At 44.9% G+C, this 16,472-nt stretch overlaps 1 protein-coding gene across 1 annotated transcript in view; it reads right to left on the bottom strand.

Annotated features, from left to right (window-relative positions):
* Window positions 1-1,185: 1,185 nt before the first annotated feature.
* The window catches only part of LOC142184958 (cdc42 effector protein 2-like), a 15,539-nt gene continuing 252 nt past the window's right edge, over window positions 1,186-16,472 (bottom strand). Inside the window, exons 2-3 of the mRNA XM_075260119.1 lie at window positions 1,580-5,080; window positions 1,186-1,349 (exon numbers count right to left, since the gene is read on the bottom strand). Coding sequence (XP_075116220.1) covers window positions 4,250-4,936 — 687 coding nt within the window. The 5' untranslated portion in view covers window positions 4,937-5,080 and the 3' untranslated portion in view covers window positions 1,186-1,349; window positions 1,580-4,249. The remainder of the gene's footprint in view (window positions 1,350-1,579; window positions 5,081-16,472) is intronic.

A 16,472-nucleotide genomic window follows, 5' to 3' on the forward strand; every position in this document is an offset into this window, starting at 1 on the left:
CTCCTGAATATTTATTAACCTGTACTGTGACATCACTGTGTGTATTATCTCTGTATTGTGACATCACTGTGTGTATTATCCTGTACTGTGACATCACTGTGTGTATTATCCCCGTACTGTGACATCACTGTGTATTATCTCTGTACTGTGACATCACTGTGTGTATTATCCCTATACTGTGACATTACTGTGTGTATTATCCTGTACTGTGACATCACTGTGTGTATTATCCCTGTACTGTGACATCACTGTGTGTATTATCCTGTACTGTGACATCACTGTGTGTATTATCTCTGTACTGTGACATCACTGTGTGTATTATCTCTGTACTGTGACATCACTGTGTGTATTGTCCTGTACTGTTACATCACTGTGTGTATTATCCCTGTACTGTGACATCACTGTGTGTATTATCCCTGTACTGTGACATCACTGTGTGTATTATCTCTGTACTGTGACATCACTGTGTGTATTATCCCTGTACTGTGACATCACTGTGTGTATTATCCTGTACTGTGACATCACTGTGTGTATTATCTCTGTACTGTGACATCACTGTGTGTATTATCCCTGTACTGTGACATCACTGTGTGTATTATCTCTGTACTGTGACATCACTGTGTGTATTATCCTGTACTGTGACATCACTGTGTTTATTATCTCTGTACTGTGACATCACTGTGTGTATTATCCCTGTACTGTGACATCACTGTGTGTATTATCTCTGTACTGTGACATCACTGTGTGTATTATCCTGTACTGTGACATCACTGTGTGTATTATCTCTGTACTGTGACATCACTGTGTGTATTATCCCTGTACTGTGACATCACTGTGTGTATTATCTCTGTACTGTGACATCACTGTGTGTATTATCCCTGTACTGTGACATCACTGTGTGTATTATCTCTGTACTGTGACATCACTGTATTACCCTGTACTGTGACATCACTTTGTGTATTATTCCTGCACTGTGACATCACTGGGAGCGGACAATCTCACTATTATATACAACCATGGCTACAGCCTGCATGGAAAGATATCACTAGGTAAGTTACACCGGTCATGGTCATCTCCACATCATATCAGACAATCCAGGACAAAGACGCAGAACACAAATAGAAATATTGTTTTATTAAAACTAGTAAACCGGTATCTAAAACCCCACGTGATATAGGACAGAGATGATAGAAACCGAGACGGAGATGATAGAGACGGAGATAGAGGTGGAGATGGAGATCAGGATATTTCACAAACATTGATTTAAAACTTGTTACAAAGAATTTCCTCTTACAGACTTATTGAAGTAAGTGATGAATTGTGCAGATTAGTCTTAGGGTGCATGCACACTACGTAACGCTGGGCGTGTATGAGAGCCGTACACGCCGGCATTACGGCAGACTGCCGAACACTTCCCATTCACTTCAATGGGAGCGCTCGTAAACGCCGCTGTTACGAGCGCTCCCATTGAAGTGAATGGGAAGTGTTCGGCAGCCCTGCTGTAACGCCGGCGTGTACGGCTCTCATACACGCCCGGCGTTACGTAGTGTGCATGCACCCTTATATGGGAGCCTGAGACGTGCTGTAGCCTTATCCCCAAATCCAGGTTAGGACCTCAGTCAGTCGAGAGCTTATAACATTCAGCCGCCAGCTATACAGGATAGTATACAGGAGCTGCAGCTTTGTCTTCCACTAATGTATATGTACAAGTCATAGTCGCAACGTCTGGATTTCCACAACACTTACACTGTGTATCATATTGGCGGAAATCTCCAGGTTGTCCAGCAGAGGGTGGTAGAAGTGAACCGATAGATTTTAGCCCGGGTCTGCACTTTGCGCCTCTTCCAGTTCCGTCAGGGGGATCATCATTGCTTTTTAGGTCATGGGATTTAAGTGCTTATCTCTAAAAATAACCAATAACTTTCATCCAGAATGTCGCCTGCTTGTGGGGTCAATGACCCGAACATTCATCTATCGTCATCGCCTTCCTGTCCTTCACTAATAACATGCTTATATATCATGGCAAACATTAAACTACTTACAGTCCCCTCCTTCACACATCCTAGATCAGATCAATAGCCTGACACTTCCTGCATACATGGACAAGCTGGGGTAGGAGGTCATGAAATAAAATGCAAAGCTCCAATATCCAACACAATCTTCTATTGATCCCCAAAAATACACAGCACAAAATAACTCCACGGAGCCCAAATATGACGGCCATAAGGTGATGCAGTCAGTCGGATTGGATCAATTGTAATTTCTTGTTTAAAGGGGATCTTGGCCGCAGCTTATGTGGCAGCGCTGCAGTATGAAATCCTTTGTATGGCCAGCTAGTGGCTCGCAACAATACCGGGGCAGCGCGCTGACCTGGAACAGCTAATCTGCGAGAGTCCTGGTTGTTGGACTTCCACGGAGCTAAGGACAGGCCATCAATATTACAAAGCGGATAGCCCCTTTAAGTCACCTCGCTTAGCCTACCCCCGACCACTCAGATCCGCCTCTAAACCAAGAAGGGTGCCCACTTTGGGGCAGGGCTCTGTTTTCGGACTGGAACGTTCCCGAATATGCCGGGCTGGTGTATGAAATTTAGTCATGTGAATAGGACCATAAAAAAACAAAATGGATCCATTTACTAACAGTTGTGTTTCTGGAGCCCAAGGGGGATCCATGCAAGTCCATGACACACCAGTATGTAGTATGTAAGTGGCACACGCTTTTGATGTTTGTATGTAGAAGTTTTACATGATGTTTTACATACGGGTGCTATAGATGTCACGTACAACGAGGAGGAGTTATATGGGGGGGGGCGGCTCTAGTACTGGGAGATTTCAGCTCTGGAGCTCGAATTGTAAATGCAGTTCTAGAAAATGATAGCAGCAGTAACTTAGAATCAGTACAAGGTAAAGCATTTGCAAAGCTACTCAATTGTTTGCATAGATTAATCCTATATATCCAAAAGTGACCTTATAATGCACAAACTGCATCGCAAGGGTTAATGTGAGGAGGTCGTCACTCAGCGCCTCATCCGAAATATCAGCCAAAAGTCAGCTCAGTATATAAAACATCCGGCTGTGGCAACAGACATGGGATATAAAGGCATCACTGACCTAAACACAACAGTGTCCCATCCGCTGACCAGTATACACAACAGGGTCCAACCCACTGACCAGTATACACAATAGGGTCCCATCCGCTGACCAGTATACACAACAGGGTCCCATCTGCTGACCAGTATACACAACAGGGTCCAACCCACTGACCAGTATACACAACAGGGTCCAACCCACTGACCAGTATACACAACAGGGTCCAACCCACTGACCAGTATACACAACAGGCTCCAATCTGCTGACCAGTATACACAACAGGGTCCCATCTGTTGACCAGTATACACAACAGGGTCCAACCCACTGACCAGTATACACAACAGAGTCCAATCTGCTGACCAGTATACACAACAGGGTCCAATCCGCTGACCAGTATACACAACAGGGTCCCATCCACTGACCAGTATACAAATCTAACCCCATTGTGGTAATCTGTATACAAAGTCAAGCTGTGGTACACAAAGCTGAATTCAATCCGGTGAAGGGATATAAAAGTAAAGCTAAAGCAGTGGCCATGTAGAGGTTAATCCCATTGACTATTCCCTGGTGTGTTGGCTACTGTTCACAATCTGATCATGGAGCTGATATCTCTTCCCACTATTGCATGTCTATGACCAACGTATGGAGAACCATGGAGGAAACAATGATGGTGTCCTTAGTGAGATCACTCTCATTACAAGCATAATCATAAAAATTACAGAAAAAAGTTCAATAATTTCATCAACTTTCAGAAATTCCACAGAAAGAGACAAAAATCCACCAAGACCTAAAGAAGTAAAAGCCAAGGATTTGTGTAAAGAATGGGCCATATTGGAGAATCCCATAGTCACAGGTGTCAACCGTTTCTGGTAAACGTCAAAACAGAAATTTCCTGGAAAATGCATTTTCTTACGGGATTTTTTTTTCTCCCAGAAATTTAATTTTACACAAAAATATTCTTGAATTTTATGGAATTGTTTCCCCAGGAAGAAAAATTAGACATAAGAGTGGCTCATCGTAAATAATAATATAAAACAGCCCCCAGACCGAAGAGACGTTATCCAATAGTCTGAAGGACTAGATTGTCGATTGTGGAGCGATCCTGCCCAATAAATAGTGTCCATACATGTCCATCTACATTGTCCATCCTCCTCATACAATCAGGAAGCTTTGTAATCATCCATTATCCTCAAAACATCATCCAGAATCGATGGGCCAAAGTCCAGCTCCAGCCCAAAGAGAGATTCAGAAGGAGGATTATCCTGACTCTGGGAGTCCATGTTGTCCATTTTACTTTGTGATCCATCGGTCCCACATCTACTACCAGTGATGGAACCTTCAGAAGAACTTGTAGAAGTTGTCAAAAACCGGCTGCTTTCTTCTTTAGAGATGGAGGAGAAAGACATATCTTCTTCTCTATGAAAACATCCTTCACCATAGCTTATAGACATGGAACGTTGGCTTGGGACTTCTTCTAGGTGGAGTCTGGGAGGTTTTGGAGGAGCCCTCTCCTTATTGTCTGTTCCAGTAAAAACAGGGAGAGAGACTGCGTTTTTGAGGAATGGTCTGAAGCTTCCATCACTGTCATGAAACTCTTGGTCCAGGCTGTTGTCTGCGCTCTGGAGAGTCAATTTTCGTCCCAAATTTGGAAGTAGGTCATACTTGCCTTGCAAGAAGGACAACTCTCCAAACATGTCTTCTTCTCCTTCTAGTCCTATATGAGCACTGTGCCTGAAGTCACCTAAAGGAGGGCTGATCATTTCCCTCGATAAGACATCTCGAAGTTTTGGCTTTTTACCTCTCTTGGGAGTTGAGGTTTTCAGGTACATGGGGGTTTTCGCTGGCATCTTGTAAACTGTGAGGTTAAAGCTTCCAAAGGAAAGTGACTTCTGATGAAATGGAGCCTTCACTTTAGCCTGGAGGTCACGATCTCCATAGTTAAGCAAGACCTCGGGACATGTGCACTCTTCTTAGCCAATCTTCTGCTGGATCTGAAAGAAAAATGGGATATTATGATTATTGGTGACATGGACCATCTTGAACATGTTCCTATAATCACCTAGTCTATGGTCAAAGCTCTCCTATAGAAACCTTGTTAACAAATTTGTATTTATGGGCCGACATTGAGCCCCAAGGGTCCCTAAGAGAACGTAAAGGCTGCAGGCCCAAAGTCTCCAGCACATAAGAGAACACCGGTATGAAGAACTAGGCGTCGTTGATGGGTCCTTGTGTGGAGTTTGCACTGAGGTCCCGAAGATCCAGTTCTGAAGTTTTCTTGTCCCCACCTGATAAGAGTTTTAGCTTAATCTGGATCAGGCAGGGTTCACTAAGGTCGCCGTCTGTTTCGTGTCATGGTCTTTACTGAAAGGCAAATGAGGTAGTAAAATTAATCTGCGATGTTCCAGCAGGATTGGCAGTGAGATATAAATATCTGTCCGATGCCCGTTAGTACATGGGATGGTATTAATAGACTTCCTGAGGAAATGAGGGCCCTTGGGATCGGCTTCCTTCCCCTTAAACAAACAGGATGGCGGCCCCTCCCAGAGCGGACACAATCTACCGGCCGCCACTTTCATCCCATTTGGACAACTTTCTCTTGTGCGGTGATTATAGAGTTCAGATCCCTTTCAGACACAAGATCTCATTAAGACGTCTTGTTATTGGCACCAAGATGACAAAGAATAATACTTAAGGGGATACTCCAGCAATAACAAGTTATTATCCAATGGATCGGGGGGGGGCAGGTAGGTTATGTTGGATTTCAAACTCTACAATCCAAACTCTGTGTCCCCCTATTGATAATGAAAATAGGGGTGCTAAGTCTCCCCATTTATTGGAACTGCCATATAGGCCAGGACTGAGGACCCCTGTGATCAGTGGAGGACCCACCATGTCAGTAAATGGAGCTGCTGCCCCCTCTCCACACACCAACCTAGAGGACGCGATCACTGGTTTTCTCACATATAGATTCATATTATATATACTAATAAGTGACTGCTGACCCCCCCTCGCTCCCCTCCCCTCCACACAAATAGTTTGGTCAGCCAGACAGATGGCTGTAAAGCTGATCTCATAGATTATATCCGATATCACAACTAGCCGGGGGACATGTCAGACAGCGGGGGTGGCCGAGAATATCAAGGGGACAAAATTCAGATGGTCCCAGAAACTAAGACCGGACTCCGCAGAGACTAAGACCGGACTCCGCAAAAACTAAGACAGGACTCCGCTGAGAGTAAGACAGAACTCCGCAGAGACTAAGACAGGACTCTGCAGAGCCTAAGACAGGACTCTGCAGAGACTAAGACAGGACTCTGCAGAGCCTAAGACAGGACTCTGCAGAGACTAAGACAGGACTCTGCAGAGACTAAGACAGGACTCCGCAGAGAGTAAGACAGGACTCCGCAGAGAGTGACACAGGTCATGTACCCACCCTAGTAGCGGTCGGACGACTACTGACCAATTATTGCACAGACCAATTCTAGTCATTTTCTGAACGTTTTTGCTGATGGTTCCTAAATGATTTGCCAGGGAGGATCAGGACAGAGTTTTTGGTTTCTCAGGTATTAAGCAGAAATCCCTTCTGTACGATTGGACCTGGAAGACTGGGCAGAGCTGGGAGGAAGAATGAAAAGCCCAACGGGGGCGCTCTAACTGCAGCACCAGGCCACAGACTCCTCGCTCACATCACTACAATTACAAAGTTTTTGGCATTTGCCCATTTCCTGTAATAACAAACATCGCCGTCCCGGACTCTGTTCACACCTTCAGCCCATGGACCTCTCTGACTCACGGCAGCTACTTTACATATTCCTCATCTTGACAGCAAGAAAAGTGTTTTAGGAGAGGAAGATATCTTGTGATGGAGAGGTCAAAAAACAAATGTGAACAGAACCTAAAAGATGCTGAGAGCAGAACTTATCTCCTACATTACCAGAAGATCCAGGATCAGCAGAGTCCAGTCAGAGATGTCAGCAATTCCTTCAGGAAGATCGTTGTGTTACACATATCAGTGTCCTGTGCAGACCCCTCAGCCAAGAATGTGTCAGTGTAGAGCTGGGCGTGGGCGACCATCTGTCTGTCCATCCCTGGTAATAACCTCGCACTGACTCTAGGGATAGTCCAGGAGAAGAATGGAAACCTCTCATATTATATCAGGAGGCGCAGCCTGGAGATTCTTATCTGATGTCTCCAATATCTGATTTTATGAAAGCAAAACCTATAACAATCACAAAATATCGCAACAGCTGAAAGTCCCAACAAAACCTCCAAGTCATCTCAGACTTCAACGACAGCTGCAGAACCACAGATTAAGCAAGCACAAGATAATATTAAGGGGAGCCTGTCATCAGACCCAGCATATCACCCCAGTACTGCAGGTAGATAGGTTAGTGTCACCAGAACCAGCATATCACCCCAGTACTGCAGATAGATAGGTTACTGTCACCAGAACCAGCATATAACCCTAGATCTGCAGATAGGTTACTGTCACCAGAACCAGAATATCACCCAGCCCTGCAGATAGATAGGTTACTGTCACCAGAACCAGCATATCACTCCAGTCCTGCAGATAGATAGGTTACTGTCACCAGAAACAGCATATCACCCCAACCCTGCAGATAGATAGGTTAGTGTCACCAGAACCAGCATATCACTCTAGTCCTGCAGATAGATAGGTTACTGTCACCAGAACCAGCATATCACCCCAGCCCTGCAGATAGATAGGTTACTGTCACCAGGACGAGCATATCACCCCAGCCCTGCAGATAGATAGGTTACTGTCACCAGGACGAGCATATCACCCCAGCCCTGCAGATAGATAGGTTACTGTCACCAGAACCAGCATCTCTCCCCAGCCCTGCAGATAGATAGGTTACTGTCACCAGAACCAGCATATCACCCCAGTCCTGCAGATAGATAAGTTAATGTCACCAGGACCAGCATATCACCCCAGTCCTGCAGATAGATAGGTTACTGTCACCAGGACCAGCATATCACATCAGCCCTGCAGATAGATTGATGTATATAGACATATAAGACTCCTTGGTAACAGCAGCGTATCCCCATATACAGATGTTATTACTGCTGGACGCTCAGTCTGAGACTTTTTTTGTCTTCTCCCCTGATGATCCAGTTACATTACCCTGGAGAAAAGCGTAAAGACAATAGTTAGGTCCAGCAGCCTTACATGAGGCTCGGCCTTGTATCTCGGAGCACTGGGGTTATTTATTTATGTTCTGAGGGATTATTTTAGGGGAATCTAATCTTTATTAGGATGGCGCTGTAGCCGAGGACTTTCATCTCTCCTTTTTCTTTCTCTCTCTCGTTCTTTCTTTTCGAGCGCTGCTGCTCATCCTTTCTGAATAATTGTCATATTTCATCTCTAGAAGAGACAGCCCGGTAATTATTTAGGGCCGGATATTTAGAGGCGACTCCGACCCCCCTTCTGTTATCTATGACGATGGGAGGTTTTATATTGAGTCTGAGATCTTAGCTGAGGGTGTATATAGGAATCTTTCCCACCCTTCAGTCTTATAAGCTATAAGGTGCGCGGGTCCAGGTCATATATATATATATATATATATATATATATATATATGTGCTTATACATACCCCACCCTGCACACATGACCCCTCTCCCCCAGATCCTCTAATCTTGAAGTTATTTTCGTTTCATTGTTGCGTCCTATTTGTTACATTGTATTGGTTATATTATTATTTATCAGATAATCCCTTTTTCTAGTTCGAGGATCACTTTTCCTAATTTGAGCTATTAGTTTAGACTTCGGACAGTGAATCTTATGGTGAGGATGCAGCAGAGGTTTTTTTTCTGATGACTCTTCCATGACCATGGCCATATTTGTGCAGATATCACTGAACGCTAGAACAATGTGCCACAACTCCAGAGTCTGCTGAATCTTCCTGAAGGTCTTTTGGGGTTCTGATCTACCTCTCTGACAATCCTAAAATCAGCTGCCTCAGAAGTATCTTTTGGTCCTCTTGCATGACGTCCCTGACATCAAATGACCGGGACCTGTGTCCATATGCATCGCAACGCAGGCCCCCTGGTCACATGACGTCCCGGACATCATTGAAGATGGTAGACAACAGCGGAGAGTGCAGGGGAGCGCAGGGATAGGTAAGTAACAGTGTTTTTTTTAAATGTTTTTATCCCCCCTTGGTCTCCAATTATTATACTCTGGGGTCTTTTCATAGTTCATGGGTGTCCACAATGGAGCATAATACTGTGTGCAGGGGCCACTATGGGGTTTAATACTGTGTACAGAGGCCACTATGGGGTATAATACTGTGTACAGGGGCCACTATGGGGCATATTACTGTGTGCAGGGGCCACTATGGGGCATAATACTGTGTGCAGGGGCCACTATGGGACATAATACTGTGTGCAGGGGCCACTATGGGGCATAATACTGTGTACAGGGGCCACTATGGGGACATAATACTGTGTGCAGGGGCCACTATGGGGTATAATAATGTGTGCAGGGGCCACTATGGGACATAATACTGTGTATGCAGAAATGTGGGGGAATGGGGGGTTGGTTGGTCGAGGTCTTTGGAGTCAGACGGGGGGCCACATGTCAAAAGTTTGCCACAGGGCCCTGCCGTTCCTAGTTATGCCACTGATATACACCACACATACACTACATCCAAAACGTTGGGCGTTTAGTAAACAAGTCATTATAGAACATATACAGTCCTATGAAAAAGTTTGGGCACCCCTATTAATCTTAATCATTTTTAGTTCTAAATATTTTGGTGTCTGCAGCAGCCATTTCAGTTTGATATATCTAATAACTGAAGGACACAGTAATATTTCAGGATTGAAATGAGGTTTATTGTACTAACAGAAAATGTGCAATATGCATTAAACCAAAATTTGACTGGTGCAAAAGTCTGGGCACCTCAACAGAAAAGTGACGTTAATATTTAGTAGATCCTCCTTTTGCCTCTAGTCGCTTCCTATAGCTTTTAATTAGTTCCTGGATCCTGGATGAAGGGATTTTGGACCATTCCTCTTTACAAAACAATTCAAGTTCAGTTAAGTTTGATGGTCGCCGAGCATGGACAGCCCACTCTCAAATGATCTGAAAACAAAGATTGTTCAACATAGTTGTTCAGGGGAATGATACAAAAAGTTGTCTCAGAGATTCAACCTGTCAGTTTCCACTGTGAGGAACATAGTAAGGAAATGGAAGACCACAGGGACAGTTCTTGTTAAGCCCAGAAGTGGCAGGCCAAGAAAAATATCAGAAAGGCAGAGAAGAAGAATGGTGAGAACAGTCAAGGACAATCCACAGACCACCTCCAAAGAGCTGCAGCATCATCTTGCTGCAGATGGTGTCACTGTGCATCGGTAAACAATACAGCGCACTTTGCACAAGGAGAAGCTGTATGGGAGAGTGATGAGAAAGAAGCCGTTTCTGCAAGCATGCCACAAACAGAGTTGCCTGAGGTATGCAGAAGCACATTTGGACAAGCCAGCTTCATTTTGGAAGAAGGTCCTGTGGACTGATGAAACAAAGATTGAGTTGTTTGGTCATACAAAAAGGCGTTACGCATGGCGTCCAAAAAAAACTGCATTCCAAGAAAAACACTTGCTACCCAATGTAAAATTTGGTGGAGGTTCCATCATGCTTTGGGGCTGTGTGGCCAATGCCGACACCAGGAATCTTGTTAAAGTTGAGGGTCACATGGATTCCATTCAGTATCAGCAGATTCTTGAGAATAATGTTCAAAAATCAGTGACAAAGTTGAAGTTATGCCGGGGATGGATATTTCAGCAAGACAATGATCCAAAACACCGCTCCAAATTGACTCAGGCATTCATGCAGAGGAACAATTACAATGTTCTGGAATGGCTATCCCAGTCCCTAGACCTGAATATCGTTGAACATCTGTGGGATGATGTGAAGCGGGCTGTCCATGCTCGGCGATCATCAAACTTAACTGAACTTGAATTGTTTTTTAAAGAGGAATGGTCCAAAATATCTTCATCCAGAATCCAGGAACTGATTAAAAGCTACAGGAAGCGACTAGAGGCAAAAGGAGGATCTACTAAATATTACTGTCACTTTTCTGTTGAGGTGCCCATACTTTTGCACCGGTCAAATTCTGGTTTAATGCATAGTGCACATTTTCTGTCAGTACAATAAACCTCATTTCAATCCTGAAATATTACTGTGTCCATCAGTTATTAGATATATCAAACTGAAATGGCTGTTGCAAACACCAAAATATTTAGAACTAAAAATGATTAAGATTAATAGGGGTGCCCAAACTTTTTCATAGGACTGTATATACAATGTATCCCTGTGTATTGCTATACATATTGCACAATGAGATGTTATCCAGCAGCAATATCTGTTGTACATGCCATCGTCACGTGAAGGTTATACATGTATAGACCAGCAGGGGAAGGGTTAAGCATCGTTCTAGTATCTTGCATCTGCTGCATCCTCCATATGGGGCCACAATGGGGCTCCGAGGGCGTTTGAGGTCAGAGTTCACCCACTTCTCACAGTCCATTTTCTCCTATTAACCCCTGCACTTCCACAAGTTCATTATAAAAGACGTAGAACATTTCAACATACTTGAGAAATCAATGTCATGTCCCGTCCGTTTATGAAGCAGGAACTGTCTGTGTATACATTAGGGGTAGGAGAAAAGCATTGCTTGTTGTTTAATAATGTGTCAATTAAGTAGCATGTATGTATACGGGGATATATGTGTATATGGGGATACATGTGTATGTATAAGGGGATATATATGTATATATGAATATGGGGATATATGTGTATGTATATGGGGATATATGTGTATACATGTATACCGGGATATATGTGTATGTATAAGGGGATATATAAGTATACAGGGATATATGGGGATATATGTGGAACATCAGAAAATTGTGATTTCTGTTTTGAATTATTCCAAGTATCTTTACATGATCCAGATCAATAGCAGTCATATTAAGAACCTAAAATTGACCCTATAGATACATCCTGCAAATCGTTTATGGTGGAAGTTTAACCCTCAGAATCAGACGTAACCACTTGAGATATTTGGCAACCCCCATACTCAATAGATCATGGTGTTGGCACCTCATGATAATATGGGATGTGTTTTATAGAAGTAACACTATACTATGCTACATAGGTCCTTGTCTTTGGGCAGGAGTCTTATCCCACACTGGTCTTATCCTCACTTTTGAGTGGTGGAAACCCGTAGCCATGTTAGCAAATGGGATGTGGAAAGTCACAGGTGGTGGAGTGTGGTGGTGTCAAGCAGCACCAACAAGGAGCCTCAATGGGGTCACTATGTCCGGTTTATGTATAAATTTGCCTTCCTCTACCTAAGACAGAGCTGCGGCTTGTTATCAGTTCTACATCACACAGACCTGAGTAAGAGACCCCCCATTTTATGCAAATATTCCGTAATAGAGGATTAAAAGGGAGTCTGTCACCAGAACCCAGCAAATCAATCCAGACCCACAGATGGCTGCTAACAGAGAGCAGTAGAACAGCTGAATAAAGGTCTGAATAAAGCTGAATACACGTGATCAGCAGATGAGCAGGTACCTGACTCAGGAAGGAGGAGACAAGCTCAGGAGAAGCTTCTCAGGTCAGCCGGTAACCTTAAAGGAATAGCAACTGAAATGAGATTATAACCTTCTTGTCAATATGCAAATTGGAGAAATGAGAAATGAGGGAATTTGCATAATGACAAAAACAAAATCTTGGCAATGAAGGTATCGATACACAAGGGTCAAACACTGTTTAATTCAGGTGATAGGTGTCTATCTGCAGGGCTGGGGTGATATACTGGTTCTGGTGACACTAACCTATCTATCTGCAGGGCTGGGGTGATGTGCTGGTTCTGGTGACAGTAACCTATCTATCTGCAGGACTGGGGTGATATGCTGGTTCTGGTGACAGTAACCTATCTATCTGCAGGACTGGGGTGATATGCTGGTTCTGGTGACACTAACCTATCTATCTGCAGGGTTGGGGTGATATGCTGGTTCTGGTGACACTAACCTATCTATCTGCAGGACTGGGGTGATATGCTGGTTCTGGTGACACTAACCTATCTATCTGCAGGGTTGGGGTGATATGCTGGTTCTGGTGACACTAACCTATCTATCTGCAGGGTTGGGGTGATATGCTGGTTCTGGTGACAGTAACCTATCTATCTGCAGGGCTGGGGTGATATGCTGGTTCTGGTGACACTAACCTATCTATCTGCAGGGTTGGGGTGATATGCTGGTTCTGGTGACACTAACCTATCTATCTGCAGGGCTGGGGTGATATGCTGGTTCTGGTGACAGTAACCTATCTATCTGCAGGGCTGGGGTGATATGCTGGTTCTGGTGACAGTAACCTATCTATCTGCAGGACTGGGGTGATATGCTGGTTCTGGAGACACTAACCTATCTATCTGCAGGACTGGGGTGATATGCTGGTTCTGGTGACAGTAACCTGTCTATCTGCAGTGCTGGGGTTTGGTAACAGACTGCCTTTAAAGGGACTGTTCCAGACACATTAGATAAGTGTCTGTGTATTAGTGGCCTAGATATTGGGGTACACTAGGCCACACCTACACACTTCTGCTTAATTCAAGGTCTATCTTCAGTACCGCAGAGTTTCTTAGGGCTAGTTCACACGTGAACAAAGGGGCAAATTTTGACAGCGGATTTCGCTTCAAAATTTGCACCTTTACAATGGTGGTCTATGTAGACCACCGGGCTTTTTTTTTTCCCGCTAGCGGCGGGCTGTCGCTAGCGGAGAAAAGAAAGGACATGCCCTTTCTTCAGACAGAAGCCGCGCGGGCTCAGCCGCACGGCTTCCGCCCCCGGCAGCTCCCTCCTATGTCGGCTCATTCATTTGTGTCAAAACCCACGCGGGCAATTCACGTGTGAACTGACAGCTTTACAAGCAGAGAACCTCGTAGGTGGCGATCTCTTATAAATGACTTATTTGATTCTGCCCCCCCAACTTGGAATCCACAAAACGCTCAATTCCTATGTGAAGCGCACAGTCTCACTACCCATCCAGAGATTGGATATGAGAGCACTCCTCATTGGTTGCTCTTATACAGTTCCAGCAATGGCGTGGCCGACTATCTTGGTCAGTTCTCCGTTCTTTAAATGACTTATTACAGTTATATAATGGCCCCCACCATGCCCTCAGGTGTAATATAATGGCCCCCACCATGCCCTCATGTGTAATATAATGGCCCCCACCATGCCCTCATGTGTAATATAATGGCCTCCACCATGCCCTCATGTGTAATATAATGGCCTCCACCATGCCCTCATGTGTAATATAATGGCCCCCACCATGCCCTCATGTGTAATATAATGGCTCCTACCATGCCCTCATGTGTAATATAATGGCCCCCACCATGCCCTGATATAATGGTCCCCACCATGCCCTCATATAATGGTCCCCACCATGCCCTCTTGTGTAATATAATGGCCCCCACCATGCCCTCATGTGTAATATAATGGCCCCACCATTCCCTCATGTATAATATAATGGCCCCACCATTCCCTCATGTATAATATAATGGCCCCCACCATGCCCTCATGTGTAATATAATGGCCCCCACCATGCCCTCATGTGTAATATAATGGCCCCCACCATGCCCTCATGTGTAATATAATGGCCCCCACCATTCCCTCATGTATAATATAATGGCCCCACCATTCCCTCATGTATAATATAATGGCCCCCACCATGCCCTCATGTGTAATATAATGGCCCCCACCATGCCCTCATGTGTAATATAATGGCCCCCACCATGCCCTCATGTGTAATATAATGGCCCCCACCATTCCCTCATGTATAATATAATGGCCCCCACCATGCCCTCAGGTGTAATATAATGGCCCCCACCATGCCCTCATGTGTAATATAATGGCCCCCACCATGCCCTCATGTGTAATATAATGGCCCCCACCATGCCCTCATGTGTAATATAATGGCCCCCACCATGCCCTCATGTGTAATATAATGGCCCCCACCATGCCCTCATGTGTAATATAATGGCCCCCCATTAGTACTGATGGACTCCCCACTCTGCTCGTGCTCTGTTGCTATGACATCAGCACTTGGCGCCCAGAGTGGAGAGTACGTGGGGGCAGATGATTAGGGCTGATCCCAATTCTCTTCTGGGGGCCACTATCTGTATTGCACTTGTAATGTGAATATGGCGCCATGCATAGGATCCATACAGGGGAGGGGCGACCATTATGTAATATAGAGCAGGTGGTTTTTAGCCGCAGCACGTACCCTCGGGGTCTGCCATGTATACTGCATGTCTATAGGACTGACAGATATCGCTGAGTATGACTGGGGGATTAGGGTAGGAAAGTGGGGAGAAGGCCCCGAGTATATGAGGTTTATTAGGGGCCCCTATAGGTGCCTACTCTGGTGCTATACCTCTCAGAGATTGTGTGGCGTTGTAATACAGAGGTCATACGCTATGTCTACTAATGTGGATTGTGGTACAAGTATACAGAGCTCTACAGACTATGTCAGCGCTATATAAAGTGGAAAACTGGACGCGATCCTGAAGAGGAAACCCCGACGGGCGGGAATCCAGATAGAACCGACGTCTCAGACGTGACCATGCAGGTACTGTGGGCCCCGGGAATGAAGGGCCCCCGGCAGCTGTGCGGGATGTGAAGGGAAAGGAGATATTGGGGAAGTGGCAGCGCTAAAGAACCAACACTAACCCTCCTGTCCCAGGTGATGCGGAGCCCCATAAGGGAACCCCACCTGTCACAGCATCAGGTCACCTCCTGATATCAGAGCCGCATTGCTGTAGTATATCGGGCGTCTTATGTAGTTGTACAACCACCCCTACAGTTTCTGGGTTACTGCACTGCATAATACAATCACCCCCAAATTCCTGCCATTACAGTACAAACCCTAAAAGACTTGCACACCTTCTTTATGATCGTGTATGTGTCAGTTCTCACTGTAGTTTTGGCATTCCGATCCTTAACCAGAAAGACCATTAAAGCAACTGCCCCCCCCCTTATATATCAATATAGAAACTGACCCCCATTATATAGGAATATAGCAACTGTCCCCCCTTATATATCAATATAGCAACTGCCCCCCTTATACATCAATATAGCAACTGCCCCCCCTTATATATCATTATGGACAACGCCCCCCCCTTATATATCATTATGGACAACGCCCCCCCTTATACATCATTATGGACAACGCCCCCCTTATATATCACTACAGCCACCACCCCTCTTATATATATAATTATGACCACCGCCCCCTATATTGTATCAGTCTGGAATCCACCAATAACACACAATACATTAAAGCTGCGGGGTAA

The sequence above is a fragment of the Leptodactylus fuscus genome, chromosome 11, assembly GCF_031893055.1.
Source record: "Leptodactylus fuscus isolate aLepFus1 chromosome 11, aLepFus1.hap2, whole genome shotgun sequence".
Lineage (NCBI taxonomy): Eukaryota > Metazoa > Chordata > Amphibia > Anura > Leptodactylidae > Leptodactylus > Leptodactylus fuscus.